The sequence below is a fragment of the Corella eumyota genome, chromosome 1 (assembly GCF_963082875.1).
Source record: "Corella eumyota chromosome 1, kaCorEumy4.1, whole genome shotgun sequence".
Classification (NCBI taxonomy): domain Eukaryota; kingdom Metazoa; phylum Chordata; class Ascidiacea; order Phlebobranchia; family Corellidae; genus Corella; species Corella eumyota.
In genome coordinates this window covers 19,124,935-19,148,844 of record NC_137490.1, presented here as the reverse complement: position 1 = coordinate 19,148,844, position 23,910 = coordinate 19,124,935, and the positions used below count along the sequence as shown (strand labels likewise).

The window sequence follows — 23,910 nt, the reverse complement described above, 5'->3', positions numbered from 1 at the left end:
GCAACAAATATTGAAAAGTCACAAAAATTTAATGAACTTGAGTATTTTAATAAATAACTTTTGAAAAATAGCTTCCTAAAATTAAAAAAAAAATTAATTCTTTTAATTTAATTTTAAAGTAATAATATAGGCTTAAAGAAAATTAATTTATATATATATAAATATAAATATGTTGCCAAATACATGTTACAATGCAACATATGTTAGAATGTCCCAGAATCAAAGTCAAGATAAATGGCACTATACCAATGTTTAGACAAAAAAACAGATAAAACAAACATCACTTTGTTCATATATATCTAAGCGAAAAAATCTTCTTCATTTAGTTTTTTTTTTAGCTTCAACAAATCTCGTCGAATCTTAATTTTATGATTCTCGCCTGCGTTGAATTGTAAATGATGAATTAGCCGTGGATATGCAATACTTTTAAAAGGTTCATATGTAAACGCGGAAAAATACCGTTCTGAAAGGCATTCTGGTGTGACTTGTGAATTTGGCAAAAAATTAAAAGCTCGCCACAGATAACATCTGTTAAGAAATCCCTGGTCCATGCCACTTTGCTCTCGAAATATCTTGTCTATGCCTTCAAAATCTTCATAATCTGTGGTCGAATTATAGGCACTTACATATTTCGTCAAGGTTAATTTTTCCTCTTCAATGATTTTTAAGCCAAGTTGTTGAAATTCTTTTATTGCAAGCAACGCATGGACAAAAATATCTAATGAGCCACTTTTATCCAGAACAGCTTGTTTCAAATTTTTAATTCCTATATCCCCCTCTTGATTCTTGACCAATTTAACCAAATCTTTTAATAAAAATGAAGGTATTTTTTTTGGTAGGGTGTGATTCAGTTTATAATGAAGGTAAGTTAAATGCACCTTAATAATTGAATTAATATTGGCAAAATGTGCAACTGATGATGCATCTATAATTTTTCCCAAATCAAATACACAACGAACAAGATTTTTTTCAACAGCAGCTTTGCAAACAGTTTTTACTGCTGTTTTCCACAGTTCAACATTTCTGTTGTTTTTGTTTATCAGTTGAAAATTGTCACTAATAAATTGCACTGCTTGCTCAACCTTGTCTTCTTCAACAAGCTTTTGTAATTTTTTTTCTAAAATACCAGCTTGTCTGTATGGCAAATAAGATAATTTAAGATCATTAGTTATTTTTTTCACCTCTTTGGTGTCCCATTCAGAACTGTCAATTACCTTACAATAGAATGCAGTTAAAATACTAAAAGGAATACCTATTTTCTCATCGTTGGTAAGATTTGAAATAATTTCCGAAAATTTTTTCAAATCTAACTTTTCTTGTAACAAAAGCTGAAACAGTTGTTTGTGGGAAGGTCCTAGCTGAAAAGATACAGGGGGCAAAACTTTGTGCTCCAAAAACACAGCCAAGATTTTGTCTCGTGAAATTATATTCCCCAAATTTTTTTTGCAGAAGGCATAATTTAGAAAATCTGTCAAGCTATTCACATCGCTAGAAAGCTCGGTACAAATTTTGTCAAAGATATTTTGGCGGTAAAATTTATTTTGGCAGTGATCCCACAAAATAAAACATTTCTCTTTTAAAATTCCTTTTTGAGAAAGACCAAACACACACTGTGTGATATAATTTAGCCCAGATCTTGGACTGTTACCAACAATATTTTTATACCTGGCAATCAAATCATTAACTTCATTCATCATGTCATGCTGTAAAAATGATGAAAATAATATCCAGTAAGCATCTTCTTTGCCATATGCTCTTTCTAAATACTTCTCCAGCAAGGCAAGAGTGTTGGGATGACCAGACCTTAAAATGCACTCCGGAATAAAAGATACAGCATAATTTGAAGGCAAATCAGCAGGAATTTCTAAAGCTTTTACTTGCTCTTCATTTCCTGTTGAAATAAAATGCCAAATATTTTGGTTTACGCAGCCATCAGACAACGTAATATTTGGAATTTCAGAAACTTTATGTAGAACTTTGTCATAGTCGTCAGCAAATAAATTCCTAAATGCAAAGGTAAGTATTTCCGAACAAAGTTGGTTTATGTCAAACAAAAGCTCACTAGATTCACATGAATTAGATTCATGAGTGATTAAATCAATTACTTTAATAATGTCAGCAACTGATTTTTTTGTGGAGAAATCCTTCAACTGGTTACTTACATAACTTCCTCCAGATTTTTTCAAAGAGTTTAAATTCGAATGTAAACCTGACAATAATTTTTTCTTTGATGTGGCATTCTTACCAAGGCCTTCATAAGTGCAGTTGTTAAGCTCATTGCCAAGAATTAAAAAGTTATTAAATAGCACTTTTTTCATCCCTGCTGAACGATTGTATTTCTTCCTAAGCGAAACCATATGTTCAGTGAATTTTTTTGAATGATTATCTTCCGACATTGCCATGAAATAAGATGCCAAATATTTTAAACTATGTTTTTCTGTATCACTTTTAGTCAACTTTAAAGAAACAAACATTTTTTCAGGAAAATCCACATTAATTTCATTGCAAACCTGCTTTAGGTCCTTTACAAACTCAAGAGGTGGGTTTGTACAAAGAATGGGTAAAATCATAGAAGATTTGATCGGAATCTTTTCCCTGTGCATTTTAAGCAAAATTTCTTTAACGCATTTCAGATTTTGTTTCATAACTAACTCGAACAGTACAAAGTAATGAAGCTTTACATAACTTGACTGTCCTTTAAACAAAGATACTGCAGCATTGACCTCTTCAAATGACTTATTCTCCTCGCAAATTTTTTTTGCAGTGGCGTTGATAAATGCAAAATTATTTTTGAATTCTAATTTTAAAAATGGGGAAATTGCATTTATTGAATCCTCATGAAATTTCAATTTAGTAAGAAGGCTAAAAACCATAATCGGGTTATCAAAAACAGGAAATAGGTTTTCAAAAAACTTAATATGTTTTCCATTTTCAATTTTTAACAAGGCCAAGAACATTCGAGAAGCAAACGAGTCTGTTATATATGCCCACTTATTATGCGTAGAAGAAAACCTATTAATACTTGTTTTAAGCATGTCTATATCTCCACTTTCTGCAAAGCCCAAATAAAGTAGATTTAGAAAACGAGGATGAATTTCCAGTTTATGCTCCAGAAAATAATTGATTGCCTCCTCGCTTTCTCCAAGTAAACATTTACAGTATACAATATGTGCATGTATGTTGGGAGAAATTATCATTTCTTGGGATTTCATATAATTGACAGTTTGAAGTGCCTCATCAAGTTTCTTATTTTGGCAAAGTGAATGTATTAGTTCTTTTAAAATTAGACGAGATGGTTTGACATTAGCCAATTCCATCTTATGTAACATGTCATCGGACATTACCCCTTTACTAAATCTATTATAACAAAATATCAAATCTTCAAAATACGAAACAGTATTTAAATCATCTGGGTAAAATGTAACATCTTTAGCTAACAAGTCAAGAATCATTGTAGTTTCTTTTGGGTTGCTGAATGTAAGATATTTCATGGAATATAAAAGATATCTTGAATGATCTACTGTCATGATTTTCTGTTTATGAAGATCAGTGATAATAGCTTTAAAAATTGTTGGTGTCAGAAAACCATTCTTTTGAACGGCTTTAAAAATCGTATTCTTTGCCCAATTAAGACTTTTTCTGTTTAAACCCCTATCAATAATATTTTGTGTTTCAGGCATAACCTCGGTATATTTTATAAAAGTGCGTGAAAAACTTCTTAATTGTTGGATCTTTATAGGTGAAGATAGCCTAATATGTGGTGTTGATATTCTCACAAAGTTATTTGTGGAAAAAACCGCAGACAAGCCATTACCCAGAAAGGTGAAGTTCTTAAGAATCGACATGTTGATTTATTCGCAAAATTTCTGAAATAAAAGAAACATTTTTAAAAAAATCGATTCAACAATTAATAATAAATAAATATCTGATATTTATTTATCAAAACTGACTCTTTTAAAAATATCATATAATATTAATGGTAACAAAACAACAACAAAAATATCACTGTTTTGAAAGTACAACAATTTATCAATTAGAATAAAATAATCTTCAAATATAAGTTTGTTAACATATGCAAAAAAAAGTGTAATACGAATACCCAATATATATACAATTTATTATTTTTTGCCATCTAGATATAAAGCTTTTATATATATATATATTTAAATGACCTTTTTTATGTGTTAAAATCAGTGTTTTTTATACCTTATAATTTGCTTTTAGGAATGTTAAACAATTTTAGCAATGTCAAATTAAAAAATAAAAATATCATTTTTTCACATCTCGTTTTATTTAAAATACCAACTGAAAAATTGTTTATAAAAACGCAAAATTTTTCCTGCAGGGGGCATCACAGAGATTTAAAAGTGTAATAGTTTTGGGCATTTTGTTAATTAAATAATTTTAACATTTTATGTAAATTTTAATTAGTACTTTCAAAATAAAAATACAAAAATTACCGTAACAGTTTGGAGCTACACAGTGAATTTATTGCATTACAGATGAATTTTAGTTGAAGAGCTGCATCCTTAGTTACTATCGAACATTATTTAGATGTTTTTTAAAAAAACGTGTTCGAGTAACGTTCAAATTAAATCCCTGTATTGTATTCGTGAGATGGCGCTAGAGATTTATGGTTAAATTTGGGAAAGTCGTTCTTAATTAGCATATTTTGTATAACAATTTATTAATAAATAATAAATTTATAACAAGTTTAAATTACCAACAGTTTGTTAATAATCATGTTTTAAAAATTACAAATTTAAAAATAACATTTTTGACGTGGTGATCGTTGTAGACGGGGTCAACTTTGCTGTTCTAAGTTTTCTTTTATTCTTTTTTCGCGAGTTTGCAAAATCCCAAACGTAATGGCGACTTTGATTTCATTGTTTTGTCGCAGGCTTAACCACGTTGTGGCGCGTTAGTAAGATTTGACAATTTAATCAAATTTTGTAGCACTGCATGTTTTTTAAATAAAAAATAATAACTTCTTTAGTTAATAGTTTACTGAAATTAATGATCAACATGCAGACAAGACACATGACAGCATGGGCAAAATATAAACTGATAATATAAAACCGACCTTTTTTTCCGTTTTAAGAAGTTAAAAAATTGTTTAACCAGTATTCCCTAATACTACTGTTTCTTTTTATAAAGATATTAGTATATAATTAAGTTACTGTTAATAAAAGCATTCCTTCAAACAAGTTAAAAGTTTTTTGTTTCAAAACGTTGAAAAGAGTCCGATTTTTGTCTGTTCGTGAAGTTCAACTTCTATTTTGTTAACATGGCTAATGTTGTACCGCCACCAAGTCGCGGGCCACAAACAATTTTACAAAACAACCACAAAATGAGTGGAAATCGATCGCCCGCTCTTAATGCATCCACAAATAATAAACCATCGCCAAAAATTCTTACTAACCCAATGCATAATAGTGGTCAGGTTGGGTAAGTAAGACTTAGTATATAAATTTATTTAATGTCTACAATATTAATATGAGTTAATGTTTGGTTGTTTTGATGTCTACTTTTCAAGATTCTTGCATTTTAAATATTTTTTATGTTTAGTGAGGGAGAGGACTGGAAAGCAAATTTAAACCGACCTCCAGTCGATAACCGAAAAAAAACTTCTGTGAGTTTTTAGTTTTATTTGTTAAATCCTTTAATTAAAGAGTAATGTTTGACATTTGTTATCTATTTTGTCACAAAGAGCTTTCATTAACTTAAATAAAGTTCACATTTGTGTTTACTTTGTAAATTTTTTTGCCAAGTTTTTTTGGAACAATATGTTTTTGTACTTGTTTGAATTAAGTTTTTAAATTTTCAAGAAACAAATCTTAATTTATTTTCAAAATACTGTTTATATTAGTAAAACTTATCAATTACTTGAATTTTAATGTTTCGACTAATATTAAAGACTACCAATAACCAAATTTGGTTATAAACTAATTTAGATTTTTGTGAAACTAAACTAAAAACTTAGTTTTTTAAACTTTTAATATTCTGAAACAGGATGTCACTTCCACAAAAGGTGTAGAATTTGAAGACTTTTGTCTTAAAAGAGAATTACTCATGGGTATATTTGAAAAAGGTTGGGAGAAACCATCACCAATCCAAGAAGAGAGCATTCCTATTGCATTGTCGGGTAAAAAAAATTTGTAGTTATAGTTTAAATTTTAGATTTCAAATATATATAGTTTAAATTTTAGATTTTTTTGGATATAGCCTATACATTTTAATTTTATTTATTTTGCTAAGGTCGTGATGTGCTAGCTCGTGCCAAAAATGGAACCGGAAAATCTGGAGCTTATTTAATTCCAATGCTGGGAAGATGTGATATAAACAAAAACTATATTCAAGGTAACTTACTCACTTTCAAGAATTTTACCAACTGTCCAGCAGAGTTGTGTGGTGATCAGAACACTTGGTTTTACTTTATGAGGTTCTGGGTTTAATCCCTAGTGCTCTCTTGCTGTAGCAGCATTGAGTATGGCACTATAATTTTTTTCCTACTGAGTTAACACTTTATTACAATTATTGGGCAATTATGGTTTATAATATCTTAATCTGCTTAAGGCAACTAGAGACTGGGTCAGGGTAACTGATGTTACTCTATGTTTAGGTCGTCAAGTAGACCTCCCTACATTGAGGATAAATGAATGTAAAAAATATTCTCTCAAACTTTTTAAGATTAAAGTTTTTACTTGCAGCTGTGGTCCTTGTACCCACCCGTGAACTTGCTCTTCAAACTTCCCAAATTGCGATCGAGCTAAGCAAATACATGGGAGCTCTTAACGTCATGGTAACCACAGGAGGAACTAACCTTAGAGATGACATTATGAGACTGGATAATAATGGTGAGAATTTTTGGTATATTTTAAACCATTTTTGTGGTCATAACTTTCATTTTGTAGCATTGTCATTGCCTTTATTTATTTTTGCATTACATTTTAAAGTAGTAAAGCAAGCCTAAAACCTTAGTTTTTACTGAAAATAAGAATTTAATTCAGTTTTGCAGTTTATTGTTGCAGGTTATAATTTTGTTTACTGACAATGCAGAGTTTTACTAGTATTTACATTTGGCCATGTAGTGTTGTTAAGCTGGTTAATCATTACAAAACCATAACCATTAAGTTGCTAAAATATCATTTACCAAAACATTTTATTTACTTATACTTTAAAGAGCTTGCTATGTTTACCTTTCAGTATTCTATCAAGAATATTAATTTAATAAAACTTCACTTTTACTACAAATATATATTTTTTTAAATTTAAAAAAGATATTTATTGTTAGTTTTTATTTTTTTTTTTTTAGAAATATTTTTTTATATTGTTAAATTTTTGGTCTATAATGTTATCAGGCATAACAACCTATATTTAAAAAAAAGGTTTATTCCAATTTATAGGCTTTTAAATAAAAAAAAAGTTTTTTACAATACATGGAAATGTTAGTGTAAGAAATATTAGTTGAAACTATATAACAGCAATCACTTAAAAATCGAAGCTCAAAGGATGGTACCCAACTAGTATCTGTAATGTTAAAATAACTTATATTCTTTAAATTTTTTTGTTAAGTTCATGTTATCGTTGCCACACCTGGAAGAATATTAGATTTAATCAACAAACGAATTGCAAAAGTTGATCGCTGTAACATGATTGTACTCGATGAGGTAAATTGTATTTTATTTCATGATAAGATTATATATGTAGGAGTGTGGCCTTAGCATTTTTAAAATTTTATTTGTAAATATAAGTTTTATTTTGAAAAACATTGTATATATATAATAAAAATTATAAGCAAATTTATTTTTGTTTTCTTACGAATAAAATTTTGAGAATTAAATTATTCAAAATATAAATTTTTTTAACTTTTAGGCGGATAAATTATTATCACAAGATTTTAAACAAATGATGGACGACATTGTTGACCGTTTACCAGTCAGCCGACAAATTTTGCTCTTTTCTGCCACCTTCCCAGTCACTGTTAAAGATTTTATGGTAAAATTTTTCCACTTTTTAATACCTAATTTGCTCATTTTTGTATGGTTTTAAAAATTTTGTGATTAATTTTTTTTTTAATTCCGTGATAAATTTTTAAACAAAAGCCATTTCTTTCAAAGGCTTATTATAAGTCTGTTATTCCTAAAAGTTTAATATTAATAGATTTTTTTATATTTTGTTTTCTTATTGTAACTTATTTTTAATGGTATATATATATATATATATATATATATATATTAATTGTCATTGGCAGAGATGAAATGAACACCATTGTTAATTGGTATATTGATGTAAGATGAAATTCAAAGAACATTTTTTAATTAATGTAGGCTATCAGGCATGTTTTTTATCTCTATGTTTATTTTTAAATATTTTAACCACAAAATAAAAAAACAAAGTTAAAAAACACCAAACATTACAATTATTTGGCAATTTAAAAAATGTTTGCCTAATTATCAAAAAGACTTTTTATAATAAATGTCTTTTTTAAGAAATTTACTTTATTTAAATTTATGGGTATATATATCATAACATACTTGGTAGATTTTAATATTTTTACAGACTATGTAACATAAAAAAAATTTTTTAATTTATTTTTTATAAAATTAAAAAAAAACTTTGTTATATATATTTGTAAATATTTTATTTATAAAGAAATTAAATTTTGTTGCACTTGGCACTAATTCGTTTAATATTATTTTGGTTTTTCCAGATGAGGCACATGAAAAAACCTTACGAGATTAATCTCATGGATGAGTTAACCTTAAAGGGGGTTACTCAATATTACGCTTTCGTGGCTGAAAAGAAAAAGGTTCACTGTTTAAACACTCTTTTTTCCAAGGTAATACTTGAGTTTTGTGTATTTGTTAATTATATTTTTTAACTTGAAAATGGTGTATTTTTTTGCATATTTCGCTATATTTAATCTAAAATATTTAAAATATGCAATTTTTTTGAAATTTATTAAAAAAAAATTTATTTATTTATATACAATTATTAAAATTACACTTTCCTCAAAAACTCAATTTTCAGCTCCAAATAAATCAGTCGATAATTTTTTGTAACTCGACTCATCGAGTTGAACTTCTTGCGAAGAAAATTACCGAGCTTGGCTACTCATGCTTCTACATTCACGCTAGAATGAAACAGGTAACAACTTATTACTTACTTTATATCATGTTTGTGGTACATAAAAAATTGTAAAATTTATTTTTAGGATAACGTCTTCGTCTTTTTTTAAATTATGTAACTACCTAACTTACATGTGTTTATTTAAACAATTAGGTATTGGAAAATCATAAACATCATTATTTATTTATATGTATAAGCTTTTTTCTTCTGTTATTTAAACTTGACAAAATTATTGCCAGGGTGTGTTTCTAATATACTTTACTATACCAATAATGGTAAGCAAACCCAAGACCCCCAAATCAGTAGCCTATATTAAACGTTAACCTTATATTTGTATATTTGCATATATTATATATAAGTTTTTTTAAGAAACCACTTCATCTTAAATTTAATTGTTAAAAGACAAAAAAGGGACTAAAATAAAAAAACAATGTTTGGAACTAAATTCAGTTTGCAAATCTGGTAATTTTTTTATTTATAGGAATACAGAAACAGAGTGTTCCATGATTTTCGTGAAGGAATGTGCCGAAACTTGGTGTGCAGCGATTTATTTACTCGTGGAATTGACATACAAGCTGTTAATGTTGTCATCAATTTCGATTTTCCAAAAATGCCAGAAACTTATCTGCACAGAATTGGAAGATCTGGTAAAATATTTACAAATTTTTTTAGGGGGGAAAATAAAATTTTTACTTAATATTCATAAAATATTATAAATAGTTTAAATTAACCTAATTTTTAGAATCCTTATATTTTTAAAAATTTTTGATTTATCAAAAAACTTGTAAAAATGTTTTGTTCCGATTAATAACTCACTTAATAGCTTCTGTCCTGAAAATTACATAATTGCTATAAAAAACTCAATAATATTTTACATATGTCATTATGATTTTTTTTTTTATAACTTAATAAATTGCAATTTAAAAAACGTTTAAATACATGTGTCATGTTACTTATGGTATATATTTTAAATTTTCGATCTACTTTTCGAAAAACCTTGGTAATTTTAAAAATTTTTAATTAATCTAATGTTGTTTATTTTTAATAATCTATATATATAGTGTAACATAGTGGACTAAGTGTATGTATGTCCAATTTAAATATCTAACCCCCAAAAACCTGTTAGGAAGGCAACCAACTAGTAATTTTAATGTTATTTTGTAATATTTAGGACGATATGGTCATCTTGGACTTGCAATCAACCTGATAACTTACGAAGATCGTTTTAACTTGGCTCGCATCGAAGAAGAACTTAAAACCGACATCAAGGCCATCCCACCAGTAAGTTTTTATCCATTTTTTTAAATTTCTTTATTTTTGATCTGGGAAGGTTAACTTCATGACCTAAACATAGAGTAACATCAGTTACCCCGACCCAGTCTCGAGTTGCCTTTTGCAGTTTGGGGTATAGTTGGTTAGAATTGCCCGTTAATTCATCTGCTGATTTGTTGTTGGCTCAGCAGCAGTTTATACCATTTATAGGGCCATACTCGAGGACAGTAAGCATGAGAGCAGTAGGAATCAAGTCTCGGACCTTATGTAGTAAAGCCAACTGTTTTAACCACTACACCATAGTACCAGTTTGAAAAAGCTTTAACAAGAATTATTTAAAATTGTAAAGTTTAAATCCATTATTCCTTTTATCGAATTGGTATTGATTTTTTGTTATGTTTTTATAGCTGCTTCAATGTATTAACATTAACATAAAAGAAAGTTATATTTAGTTTAACTCTTTGTTTTACCATTGTTGGTAAATTATAAAACAATATCCAATCCAGTGTTTATTTTTTTCAGTTCCTTATTTTTTACAAAGAATTGATGTTTTTGTAAGAAATTTAATATGTAATTGAGTAAGTGAGCCAAGTAATTATGTTATTTCAAAGCCAATAGTTAAACTTATATTTTTACACACTATCAATTTTCATATTTTTTAAATATTTGTTAAGGTTATTGACAAATCTCTCTATGTGGCCGAATATTCTCTTGAGCCCAAGAAAGAAGACGCAAAAGACGACGAACTTTAGACAGTCACGTGACCCGGTCGTCACGACAACTCTCGATTTTTTTATTTTTTTTTCTCGGACAATCTTTCGCAGTGTTTCTCGCAAACAATAACAACAAAAACACGCGATTATTGCATAAAGCATCGATTTTGCTTGTTTATTAATATCACAATATCTGTGATACAGCAATGGGTATTTAAACACACAGCAAACATATAAAAAGGGCTCATTTTTTGAATTTTTTCTTTTATTTTCTATTAAGGCCAACTTGGTGTTTTAAGAATTCTGTTACCTTATTTTACTAGTAAACGAGTCATGTTAATGTAAGTATAGGCACACCATTATAAAAGGCTATTGTTATATAGCCATTTACTTGCATTTTTCTATCCAAAATGGGTACAATTTTTGATTCAATTTTTTTTCGGAAAAATTTTAACTGAAAAGTTAAAAATTTTATTACTTAATAAGGCATTGAAAAGTGTCGAAATTGTTAAAAGATACTGTTGCAAATAATTCGTGAAGTTGGGTGTAATTTGAACCTAAATGCTTATAAACAATATTGCTATTTTGCCATAAGGTTTATTTTTGATATTTGGCTAAAAATATCGACAACTTATTAACCTGGTTGATTGTAACAATAATATTGGTTCATTTTAAAAAATTGGTTACTTCAGCGTTTAAATTTTTATGGTGAAATCTGCTGTTCATTTTCGGTTTTTGTAAATTTTGATGTCTTCTAATGGGTTTGGGGTATAGTTGCGTGTTATTATTATTATTATGAATATTTGCTTCATAAATTTCCTACCTACGATTAAATAGTAGCAGTTTGATCGTATATGCGTTATAACATCTTTGCTTTTATGCTACACTTAAGTATTCGCCTAACTATAAGTAAGATGTAATGTAAGGGCATATGTAATATTGGTGGGATATTACAGATTTATAACAATATAAAATGCATGCTTGTTGCTTATAGTAGAAGGCGAATACTTAATTTTTTTTTAGTTTCACGAAAAAGTTCACCAAAATAGAATCATTTTTTTGTTTTTAATATGGAAATCTTGGATGATATTTTGATCTTACTCAAATTCTTTCAGTCTTGTTTTTTATCAAATAAACTCTTGGTAATGAAACATTTTGTAATTTACGTTTAAAAAAATTGAAATAAAGTTTAGGCTCAAAAATGATAAATTTATGAATGTCAAAATAATTGACATTTTAGCTAAATATTTTTTACTAGTTTAAATGTATTTTATGCATGAATAATTGATTAAATCTAAATTCCCACAGTAGGATTGGAAAGGTCACTTGGGCATTTTTAATCTGCTTTAATTAGCTTGTTCAACAACGCAAATCTTGCTTTTAATTTTTAATCTATCCCTTAATATCTATTCCGTTTTAGTTCAATCTAATTAACATCCATAATTTATTAATAAATCTGAGGTGTATATAAAGCGCATATGTATGTATAGTACACCTTTAGAATACTAGGCCATTGTAGAAAAGTCAACAAACCAATGGATTTCAACACAACTGTTAAGTATGATCAACAAAATGCAAGTACCAATCAAACAGGCGCGGTTTTACAGGGTCCTATAACCCATATAGTAATAGTGGGTGTTATGTTTTTATTCCAACTCACAATCTTAATTTGCATTACTCGAATGGCTTGGAATTCTTATTTAAAATCGAAAAAACGTGGAAAAGGGACGATATTTGAATTTCTCAAGCAACTTTCACCTCTCAAAAAAGTTAGTATTTGTGAATTAATGACGTGACTTACCATATGTTTTTTTGTAAATAGCTTCCTGGAAAATACATTTTAAACTTGTTTGATAAAACTTTCAGGCCAAATTATGTACAACATAACTAAAACATTTCTATTTTAGTGCTTCTTAATTTCTAACATTTGCATTTTATTGGACTCTGGTATATTTTTGGCACGACTTTGCTTACCAATTTATTATACGGATTACGTTTGTACGATTTGCCTCAGAATAATGGGACCTACCACCTACAGTATTGGAATTACTTCAGTGTATATTTATCTGTGGGCTCGGCAGTATTTACTTCATTCTGCACCTGTGCTACGCGTAAGTTTTTTTCAAATACTGAGTGTTCTTAACTTGCTAATAAAAGGTGTTTTTTTGTTAACGCTAAAGGCGGTCATACATTTATCAAGACGTTTATTTTAATTAACATTTACAAATAATAATCAACAACTTAAAAACGCAATAGACTAAGCATAACTCAATAATACGAAATTGTTTATTATTTTTCAGTCTGCTTTACCCAAATGGCTGCCCTTTTTAAGCAAATTCTCACTTCTAGTCACAATAGTTTCGTTTGTAATGCAAATATTAAGTGTATGGGTTGGTGATACAAAAGTAAGAGCTTCGTTTAGGAACAACGCCTGTTATCATGCAGGTAAATGTTCTATATAAAAATTAAAGTGCGAATTAAAATTCTTTTTAACACAGCTAAAAAAAGTTTTAAAAAATGGTTACTGTTTTCAACTATAAAAATCCAAAATTTAAAAATTTTATATCCCCAATTACACTTTTTTATGTTTAGTCATAAAAGTTTTCAATTTTAACTTTTTAGTGTGATTTTGTGTTTGTAGCTTCGGCCGCCAGGTTTTTTCCTTTTATTATAATGGGTGCAACGTTATTAACACAAACAATGTATTTGGTTTTATTCTGGGCAACTTTAAGCATTCATTCCAAACTAAACAAAGCTGCAGCAAACGCCGAAAGCAACGAGTAAGTAAAACTCGAAAAAAATGAATCTGAAATTTTACAAACTAGGGTTAATAAAATGTTAACTTTTTTAGTCTAGGTACCCTTATAAAGCGATGTGGCATTCTGGCATGTGTTGGTGTTTTTACAGATCTGTGTGGTTCTACTATATTGGTGTTATTTGTAGGCAAAACACCTGAAATAAATCTGCAGATGTATCCGAAAATTAACACGACCATCAACTTGATTTGTATGATTTCGTGTTTTAACAACTTTCCAGCGTAAGTTTATTCTATTTCTCAAATTTAGATAATTTTTAGAATAAATTTTAGTTTGCGAACCGCCAAAAAATTTAAGACCGTAAAAGTTAAGAGATATATAGCGGTTATAAAGTTAGGATAAGGGTGTATATATTTAGGTTAAGAGTATTTAATTATATATATATCGATAAACCGTAAAACTAATAAAAATATAGAGATGACTTTAAAATAGGACTTTAAACAATATATATTAACTAGGGAATGTAACATATAGGTTTATATACAAATATTCTTTTTTTCAGTATTTGGGCCGTTTTTCTTAACACTATTACATTCGGTCGAAGAAAATTACCCGACTCAGGCAACCGAAAATGCGGACATTTTAAGAATTCTTCGGTTTCAACAAATTGTACAACCATCTCCTGTTCAACACCGAATATTACTATAACAAAAGCGTCGCCCAGTGGACGGGAAGTTTCCGACGGTCGAGTTTAACAGAATTTGTATTTCTTTGTAAAATTTTTTTGCAACTTTCTAAAAAAAGGTTTTGTGAACCTAGTTATGACGTCATAGTTTTTTGTAATGACGTAGAAATGTCTGACAACTTGAGATTTTGGCGCAATTTTTAGACAAGGTTAAAGTTTGTGCGTGAAATTGATATTAAAAAAATTGTTCTCAATTATAGACATTTTAAATTTAAATCGTTATTGTAATTTTTTCTAATAAAAAAAATGTATAAAACACAGCCACGACATCTTTTGAAGTAAAATGTAATAAGTCGTCAGATATTAATAAAACTACAAAAATATCCAAAATAGACCTAATAATTTCTTTAGAAAGCATGCTGTGTTAATTTAATAGTTGCCTGGAAACAATCTCATTAAAAATTCTTACAATAACACGATGCGCGGTCTTAAATTTCATATCGTATTGTTCTGTTACACAGATGTGTAAAATAAATCAACTGTGTTAAAAACAATGTGTAAAGATAACAATATGTTGTTGTTAAAAAGGGTAAGAATACCGAAGAAAAAATTTAAAAATAATATTTAGTAATATTTTGTCGGGTTAATTATTTGCGAATTTATTATTTCTATTTGTGTTTTAATTTTTTTTTCATAGTTAAATTCTCGATTTTTAAAAGACCAATCAATAACGTACAAATATAGGCTTATATACTCTCTAAAATAAACAGTATTCTAAATGGTAAATAGAGATCAAGTGTTGTCGAGTTTTCTTAGATTTTTTTTGTAAATTCAGCCTTCCATTGTTAATTAGCCTAAAAAGTAAGTCAACACTTAAACGCAACCGAATGCTAGGCCAGCCAGCTTACGGAGTTGTAATTATTTCGAAATCGATTTAAAGCGCGACTTCTCATTGTTTCACAGAGGCTTTGTAGGCTTGCGTTGTACTTAATGACCTTACATAATGTTATAATGAGATGAGCGACGGTAATTAGCCCTTGAAAGCGATTAAGCTGAATTCTTGCGAGTAGGTACCGTAACCACGATACATCACGATTAGTTTAGTAAGATTAATCTAATAAAAAATAAAAGTATTAAGAAAAGTGTGACTTTTGTTTACATAACAGATTAACAGTTATTAGATATAGTATGGTAAAATAAGTCACAATAAATCTAAATAAGGAAATTTTTATTTGAAAATAATTCAAAAAAGATTTGCAAAAAATTGCAAACATTTAGTAATGCCAAACTCAAATAAAAACAGATCTAATATTTCTTTCAAATTGTTCATTTTGGTTTAAATATTAAGGGTTTGTAAATAGAACTTAGATGAATTTGTAAATATTAATGAACCAATTTAATAAGTTTATTTACCATGGGACCAGGGCAAAAATTTCCTGCCATCTCTCATCCATTGTCTCGCCTTGGCAGCCGTGATTCTCTGTCTATCAGTGGGTAAGTAGAATACAAGTGTACTTTATACATAAAAGAACATAACAATTAAGTATTCAAGTTGTTATATATGAAGTTAAACATGAGATATTTTGTCTAAGCGGTAAACTTGAACGATGTAATTTGTTTTGGGTCTGAAGTTAAGTATTTTAAAACAACATGCTATTGAAAAAACTTTAAAATAGAAAATAAGCTTTGCAAATTTCAATGTAAATCAATGGCTACTTTTGTCTTTGTTAAAACGACTTTAGTACCAATTTTTAATTAAGTAAATCTTACTAACGTGTACAGCAAATTAGAATTGTGTACTAAGGTTAGTTTGCCCAAAAGTTAAAATAAATTAAAATTGCATTCAAAATTTTCATACTTTAAAATGAACAATTGCCACGCTATACGTTAGCTACAATGCCCACTACGTTAGTAATAAAATTTTGTATAAATAACAGGCGCTCAAATGATGGAGCACAATCGGTAAATTGGTCAACAAAATCTTTGTTTATGCAACCAAATAATGAACGACCGAGAGCTCAAAGTGTGGCCGGAACGACAGTTTTAGATCCGGAATGTCCTCGGAATAATCTGGGCACACCAAGATGTGTGACGTCACAAGACGGCCAACGTATCAGCACAGATGAGGTAAGTAAAATGTTATTGCGTATGATTAATTAAGGCTTAGGATATTTTTATTATACCGGCAGCGTGCTGTAATGGTTGGTACACTTGGTTTTACTACATCTTGGGTTCGATTTTCACTACTTTTATGCTGTAGCGCACTTCAGGAAGACGCTTTAAACAGTACGAACTTCTGCCGAGCCAGCACTTAATCAGCAGCTTAATTATCGGCCAATTACAATCTATAATAGCCTAAACTGCCAAAAGCAACTCGAGACTGGGTCGTGGTAACTGATGTTACATTATGTTTAAGTCGTAAAATAGACCTTCCTACATAAAGAATAAATAAATACATAAAAGATATATTCATTTACATCTAGGCTTTGAAATGTTAAATATTAAAAATGTAAAAATTAAATATTAAATGTTGATCATGCGCTAGTATTATTTATGGCCTTTGAACTAAATCTTTAAATCCCAAATTTATTGTTTGTTCATAAACAATTACCCCTTTGTTCGTTAATGTTTAACACTGTTTGTTGTCAACAATAAAGCATAGGTTGCCTGGTTTAAGTTTCTTGTTTCTAAACAATAAAACAATTCCCAATAAGCGTCTGGATATTTTGTTAAACAATTGTATTAAGTGAATAAATGTTAGAATTGAAATTGAATAGTCATTATATAATTTAAATGCCGTATGATGTTATAGTTCGTGGAAAAAAATGTGAGCCTCTTAAACTTTTCCAATTTATAATAAACATATCTGTAACAATAATTATTGCCTATTTTTTGGATTGCTTTAATAAATATTTTAATTATTAATAACCGATTTGTTGTCTATACAAGTACCATCAAGTCAAAAATAATGCCGGTAAGAGCAATTGAACTAATTATAACATATTTACAAAATGTGTTTAATTAATTTTGTTATATTAAATTTCCAATTAAAAACATAAGTTATTTATTTCAATTTTTTTAGGTTATTTTTGTTTTGGAGGAAAAGTTAAAAAACAACAACATTCCTTTCGTGAAGCAACTTTTTCGCTCTAACGATCCCAATTCAGAAGGCATGGTAACTAAAGAAGCCTTTTCCAGAATAATAAGGCAACTATGTGGATATTTAACACCACGTCAGATCAGTCACGTGATAAAAAGGTATAGTGTACTTTTTATTAAGAGGATAAAGATGAAAATAAAATCAATTTCTATGTTGTGTCTTTGAAAATTGTTAGTTAAATTAAATATATTTATAAAAGGCTTTTGCTTTATTAAAATTCAAACTAACTTTATATATTTAAGGTTGAACTTGGACCGCAAAAGTTCAATAAAAATAGATGATTTGTTGGATTATTTTTGGCCGAATCAGAACAACGAGCGTCATAATAAACGAATGGCAAAAGAAGCACAGTGGATATCTTCGCCTAATTCGGCTCCAAGTCGAATTATGACATCGAATTCAGTAAGTACAAAATTCTTAAATTAACTTTTGTAGAAATGTAACATTCTTTGATAAAGAAATTAGGCAAGGTTTAAGTGTTAACTTTAATAAAATGTAATTATATAAAAACACTTTTAAACGCTTATCTATCAAATATCTTTTTAATTTGTTGTTATTATGTTTGTCGTTTACTTTGACATACAGGTCCCAGTATCACGAAGTCAATCAAAACGAGAAAATAAAACAGATATCGCTGATCAAGCTTGGAAATTATTAAAGGAGAAGGCATTTGCTGGGTAAATAAACTTGGTTGTTAAAAACACAAAAAAATGATCGGTTGTGGTGCATAATATTTTTTCCTGTTGCGACCATATAACTGTCAAAAAATTGTTAATGAAAACCTGCCAAATAAGATTAAAATTGCAAAACAAAACTAGTTTAAAATAATAAAGGTGAGCTATTCCTTTTTCAGAGAGCTTGACTTGACTTATTTATTTCCACCGATGTGTTTTGGCGAGGGTGCTTACGTCATTCCTGGCCAATTAAGAGAATGTTTACAAAAACTTCATATCAGTGCAGATGACGAAATTGTAGCGAAAATATTTCGAAAGTAAATATTCTAAAAAAAATGTAACTAATCTGGTATACCAATTATAGCATACCTTTTAACATAACACCATATAAAAACTAGCTTTAGCAACTTTAGCTAAAAAATTGTGACTTTACCCAATTAGTAAATTATTATATTTTGCTTTATCCAGTCATTTAGGCGGAAGTCCCTTTGCTGTTCATACTTTCAGATTGCTTGAACTTCTTGGTTTGGATAAAAACGGGATTCCTGTAAAAGAAAAATCTGTCCCAAATACTGCGAGAAAATCGGAAACGCCGAGGTATTCTGTCAAAAAAATAAATCGGAAAATAATTTAGTTTAAAAACGAACTTTCATTTTTAAATATGGTTATAAACTATATAAATTCCTTATTTTTGTTTTAGAAAAACTCCGTTGGCTAGAAAACCGCCAAAACCACCAACAGTTGCTTCACAACCATACGGTATTTAATTAACTTTTATCCTTTCTGACATTGTTAAGAAAATTCTAATGCTTAACAATATGTAAAACATTTTACCTATTTTTCCCTTTTTGAGATCAACCATTAATACAAGATGAAAATCGAACAGTCTCCGCAGCTTCTGGTTTAGTTCGACCTGTGACATCAGTCGATGTTTTTATTTCTCGAACATTTGACGGTGACGTAGCTGAGATGGTTGCTAAGAAGGTGAATTTTTCTTTGTAATGTTTGAAAGTAAAAATATTAAAAAATTGCAAATGTTTTTAGCTTGAAGAAGGTCAAGCCCATGTGACACGAGCTTTAAAGTTAAAAGATCAAAACTCGAGTGGCTTGATTGCAAAACCTGATCTTAAGGAGGTGTTTAATGTTCTGGGTATCCCAGTTAAAGCAACAAACTTAGAACATTTTCTAATAAGGTTAGAAAACCAAGAGTTTTATAAACGTTAAAAAAAAAATTTACAATACGCAAAAATTTCTTTATAAACAATTAACAACAAAATTTTACCCATATTTGTAAATTGCATTGTTTTATTTAATAACATTTTTTTTATTTTAGAAACGGATTACGGGGTAAAGAAGGACTTGTAAATTATCGGCTTTTACTACGACGACTTCAAAGTAGATCAAACCGAAGTTTACTTAACAAAGTTGTTCGTAACATAAACCACATGTAAGTACTTGTTGACAAATACTACATTTAAAACAAATTATTAAAAAAAACGTCTGTTTTTTTGCTACGTAAAGTTCTTTGTTTTATATCTTCATTTTTAGGTTTCATGACGAAGTTCCGCCACAGACGCCGCAAGATGGTGCTAGTGCGTCGTTATTGGAGACGAAGCTTCTCGATATTTTTCAACGCGAGTTTTTGTCGTTGTTGTCAGCTTTTCGGCAATTTGATCAAAATGGAACTGGATTTCTTAAAGTGGTGTGTAGATTTATGCTCAACTTACTTTAACAATAAAACTGACCACTTATTTTTGTGTCCAATATATTTAAGTTGTTCATTTTTCATTCCTAAACTGTACAACCGAGTAAATATATGCTTTTTTAACTTAACACTTTTTCAGGACGAATTTAAAACCTCACTTGAGAATCATTTCGGAGTTAAAATAACTGAGTCATCGTGGAATAATTTTATGTCGACTCACATTAAAGTTGTCCCTTCTCCGTCGAACTCGAGTGATAGTAAGGGTTATGTATCCTACAACGACTTTCTTGCAAAATATGACGTCATGTTAAGGTATAACTAAAAATGGCAAAAATGAAACTTTAAACATTATTTTTGTTGGCTGTAAATTTACTAGTAACCTTAAGGTCATAACAATCTTATGAGTGGTATGAAAAACAATTACAGTCTTTTAATTTACTATTAGACCATCAACTGTTGATGCAGACGATCCATGGTTAAAAACTGAAAAAGGTTTAAGTCGTCTTACCGAACATAAAGATCGATATTTGAAAAGCATGAAGGTGGACTCTGCTGATCATACACACAGGTAACCTTATTAAAATATTTTTTTGTTATTACACTTTGTTAGTTTTCTTGTAAGCTTGTTTGGTATAATAAAAATTGGTAATTCGTGGTTTGTACATAACACAGATAATGAGAAAATAAAGAAGTAGATATTAAATGTTTTTTTTTATATATTTAATGTACTACTTAAACAGTATCAAAGTAAATTTAAAAGTTTAAATTTAAATGAATTATAAAAAGTGGTTAACTTGTTTATTTTATTTTTTTTTATAAAACACGCTAAGATTATTTAAATGTATTTTCTTGCTGTAATATATATTTTTTACTTAGCCACGAACCCCGTCCACTTGAACAGTTAGAAGCAACATTAGTTGATGTGTTCCTATACAAATTTCATCAGTTTATGAAGGAATATGACTTGTGTGTTAGGGAAGACTACAGAAGAGTCGACAAAGAAAAATTTGATTACATTTTATTCAGGTTTAATCAAGTTTTTTCCATTAAATTTAATATGTATAAAGTTATATATTTAGATATTAATTTTAAATGTTTATTTTTTTATATTTTAAATGGCCAAGCGTAATAATAAAACAAAAATGAATTAAATTTTGTTATTTTTTTTAAATGTATTTATTTATTTTTTGGTACAGTTAACAATGGTTAATTGTCTGTTTCTTTATAACAATAAGGTGCATAGTAAACAAACACAAAACAATGGGCATTTGTTTTTGATATCCTTTATAAAATCGTCTGCTAAACATCCACGTATTGTTTTAAATTTACTGACAATTAGTTAATCTAAGATGTATGATGTTTGACGAATTGCAACCTGCAAATTGTCGGTGTAGTGTTAAAAATATTAATAAAAATCTATACAAACTAATTAGAAAATCCTTGCTTCAAATTTATATTGCAAGATTGGTATTTAATTTTCAATTTGTTATTATACATGTACATATTTACTTAAAATAAAATTTTGCTTGCAATTTTTATTTTAGGTGTGCCTTTGTTCTAACTCCAAGTGAGTTGTCAAGATTGTGGTTGTCCATGCCTATAACTCGACCTATGGAATCCCTTTCTATTCCAACTATTCTTCAGTTTGTTATGAGGCTATATTACGCCAACATTAAACCAGGTACACTAAATATGTATTGAAATTCTTAAAAAAAGGTATTCAATTTATTTTTATTTTATAAACGGTATAATATTAAAATAAAGGCATTAAGTTGACATGTTTAAGCTGTAAAAGTATATAAAAGTTGTAAAATTCACTTTTTAACTTGGCAATACCTTAAAATTTAAACACATGATTTTTGATTTAGGAAAATTTAGCAAGACATCACGTGACAGTGCCATTGTTACACACGTTCTAGAAAAAATTCGAGTTCCAATTCTAACACACTGGAACGTGCTGAAGAAAAAACTTCGATTTCTAGATCCTATGGGAACATCCAGAATACCAAAGGTTTATTTTCAAAACAAAATTTTAAGTTTAAAACAAAACTCTAAAGCTTTTGTTTATTTCTCTCTTTAATTTTCTTTTATTTTTTTAGGAAGATATGCTTTCTATACTCAAAGGTCTGAGACTTGACATTAACGATATGGAGTTGCATTACTTGATAGAAATGTTAGAGTCAAGAATAAGTGGGAAAACAAACTACTTTCGACTGATGGAATATTTTAGCAAAAATCCAAAGAAAAAAAGAAAGGATTCGGATGAAAGGCCACCACAATTATCTTCTGATTCAAATCTAAGTAATTTTATGTTTAACGATTTTTATTTTAAAAAAGCTGATTCTATAAATTTATAAGTCCAATATAATAACAAAGTTGTTTTTAAAAGCTTAGTAAAATAAATGGGTATTTTTAAATTATAAATACATAAAATATGCTAAGTAAAAAAGTAATTGACTTTCTTTTAGTTCGGCAGAAATACAGAGATGGCAAAAAGCCAAACAAAGCCAGGCAACATAATTACGTTCACCCAGTTCCACCTACACCACAGTTTATTAACTTACACAACGCGCCTTCTATTTCTCCATTCAAACGAGTAACTGTGCACAAATCTATGCCTCCGCATCACAAACAATCCACAACTAAACCCACTGGTAATATTTAGTTATAATTTTTTTTTCTTTTGATCACTTATAGGCTGGGAGTATTATTTTTCTAGCTTTTTTTTGTTTATTTTTTTTATTTTGTTCGATATTGTAATGTTGTCTTGCTTGAAAGCAATGTTTTGCGTTTGTGATTTTTTGGAATGCTTTTATTATGTTTTCAGGACTTGTTCGGCGCCAAGAAAAGTCTAAAAGTTACGATTTCAACGATTATCGCGGCAATTTTAACGAACTCGTTCGACACCCACCGTCCACCATTGTTTCAGGGAATTCTGGTAATAACATTTTTTTTTAAATGTCCACATTTAATTTTTTGTCCTTTAACGGGTTTTGTTTTTACTTTAAAGCCACCAATGCCAGCGTAAAGAGATTCACAAAATTCAACCTTGATAGCAAAGATCTGCCAGCTCTTGGTCGTGCTTTACGCAAAGAGGATAAAGCTGATTCTGGCAAAATACCAGTTGATGTCTTTCGCAAAATCTTGGGCTATTATGGGGTTAATTTTAGCGATCCCAACCAGTTGTACAAGTTCTTGAGTTGCTACGACCGAAAAATGCGGGATCAAGTCTCGTACGAGAATTTTCTCCAAGCAATTGCGTGATTTTTTTGTTGTTTAAGTGTATATTAAATAGTTTCGTAATTAATAAATATAAATAAAGTCTAAGAAATTGTCTAAATAAAAATATTTTTTAGTCATTCAGTAAAATTTGACAGTAGGCTAAGTAAGAAAAAAAAGAAAAGAAAAATACTTCAAATTAAAGTATCTTTGTTGTTATTAAATTGCATATAATTTGTATAAATTGTTTTAAGGCAAAAATATATATATCAGGTTAATAGGTTTTTTAAAAATATTTATAATTTTTTAAATAACAAGTCAAGTGCTTACTATTTGACGTCAGAAATAATTCAAAATGCTTAACGCATGATCGCATATCCGGTTTAAAAAAAGAAAAAGGCGAAAAAGTCTAGGGTTGCAAGTCTGCGATTTTTGTCATGAGAAATTAAACAGACGGTGTTAGAAATTTTGCGAGGTGCAGGTTTTATTAAAGGTGCAGTGATGTTTATAAATTACTTAACAACAAGATGTATATTATTTAGTTGATGGTATTAGTGGAATCGTTATTTTAGTACATTAAGCTATTAATTTTTA

General features: G+C 28.8%; 3 protein-coding genes across 3 annotated transcripts; 2 read left to right on the top strand and 1 right to left on the bottom strand.

The window, feature by feature from the left end:
- Positions 1-179: 179 nt before the first annotated feature.
- Positions 180-4,561, bottom strand: LOC145756765 (uncharacterized). Its single transcript, XM_082572392.1, has 2 exons — positions 4,461-4,561; positions 180-3,866 (listed from the first exon to the last, which is right to left on the bottom strand). Exon 2 carries the CDS (start codon positions 3,843-3,845, stop codon positions 300-302), a length of 3,546 nt encoding a protein of 1,181 aa, XP_082428518.1. The 5' UTR covers positions 3,846-3,866; positions 4,461-4,561; the 3' UTR covers positions 180-299.
- A 599-nt stretch (positions 4,562-5,160) lies between these two features.
- On the top strand, positions 5,161-12,262 carry LOC145763890 (putative ATP-dependent RNA helicase DDX6). Its single transcript, XM_082575442.1, has 12 exons — positions 5,161-5,448; positions 5,569-5,632; positions 6,013-6,145; positions 6,259-6,360; positions 6,711-6,857; positions 7,576-7,670; positions 7,876-7,998; positions 8,714-8,842; positions 9,034-9,150; positions 9,614-9,779; positions 10,304-10,413; positions 11,079-12,262. The coding sequence occupies exons 1-12, from the start codon at positions 5,288-5,290 to the stop codon at positions 11,154-11,156; spliced, it is 1,425 nt and encodes a 474-aa protein (XP_082431568.1). The 5' UTR covers positions 5,161-5,287; the 3' UTR covers positions 11,157-12,262.
- A 3,646-nt stretch (positions 12,263-15,908) lies between these two features.
- Positions 15,909-23,421, top strand: LOC145753051 (uncharacterized). The gene is made up of 21 exons (XM_082569437.1): positions 15,909-16,052; positions 16,496-16,685; positions 17,641-17,816; positions 17,961-18,120; positions 18,304-18,395; positions 18,572-18,709; positions 18,861-18,989; positions 19,093-19,151; positions 19,246-19,376; positions 19,437-19,585; positions 19,726-19,839; positions 19,941-20,094; positions 20,237-20,409; positions 20,543-20,665; positions 20,974-21,123; positions 21,642-21,778; positions 21,966-22,108; positions 22,197-22,398; positions 22,566-22,751; positions 22,925-23,035; positions 23,108-23,421. The coding sequence occupies exons 1-21, from the start codon at positions 15,973-15,975 to the stop codon at positions 23,359-23,361; spliced, it is 3,051 nt and encodes a 1,016-aa protein (XP_082425563.1). The 5' UTR covers positions 15,909-15,972; the 3' UTR covers positions 23,362-23,421.
- The last annotated feature ends 489 nt before the right edge of the window (positions 23,422-23,910 follow it).

Excerpts from the sequence above, each read along its gene's own strand:
- LOC145756765 (XM_082572392.1), bottom strand. The coding sequence starts at position 3,845 with ATGTCGATTCTTAAGAACTTCACCTTTCTGGGTAATGGCTTGTCTGCG.
- LOC145763890 (XM_082575442.1), top strand. The coding sequence starts at position 5,288 with ATGGCTAATGTTGTACCGCCACCAAGTCGCGGGCCACAAACAATTTTA. Across the intron at positions 6,361-6,710 it reads AAACAAAAACTATATTCAAG|CTGTGGTCCTTGTACCCACC; the intron begins GTAACTTACTCA and ends TTTTACTTGCAG. Across the intron at positions 6,858-7,575 it reads TATGAGACTGGATAATAATG|TTCATGTTATCGTTGCCACA; the intron begins GTGAGAATTTTT and ends TTTTTTGTTAAG.
- LOC145753051 (XM_082569437.1), top strand. The coding sequence starts at position 15,973 with ATGGGACCAGGGCAAAAATTTCCTGCCATCTCTCATCCATTGTCTCGC. Across the intron at positions 18,396-18,571 it reads AAGGAGAAGGCATTTGCTGG|AGAGCTTGACTTGACTTATT; the intron begins GTAAATAAACTT and ends TTCCTTTTTCAG. Across the intron at positions 20,095-20,236 it reads GAACTGGATTTCTTAAAGTG|GACGAATTTAAAACCTCACT; the intron begins GTGTGTAGATTT and ends ACACTTTTTCAG.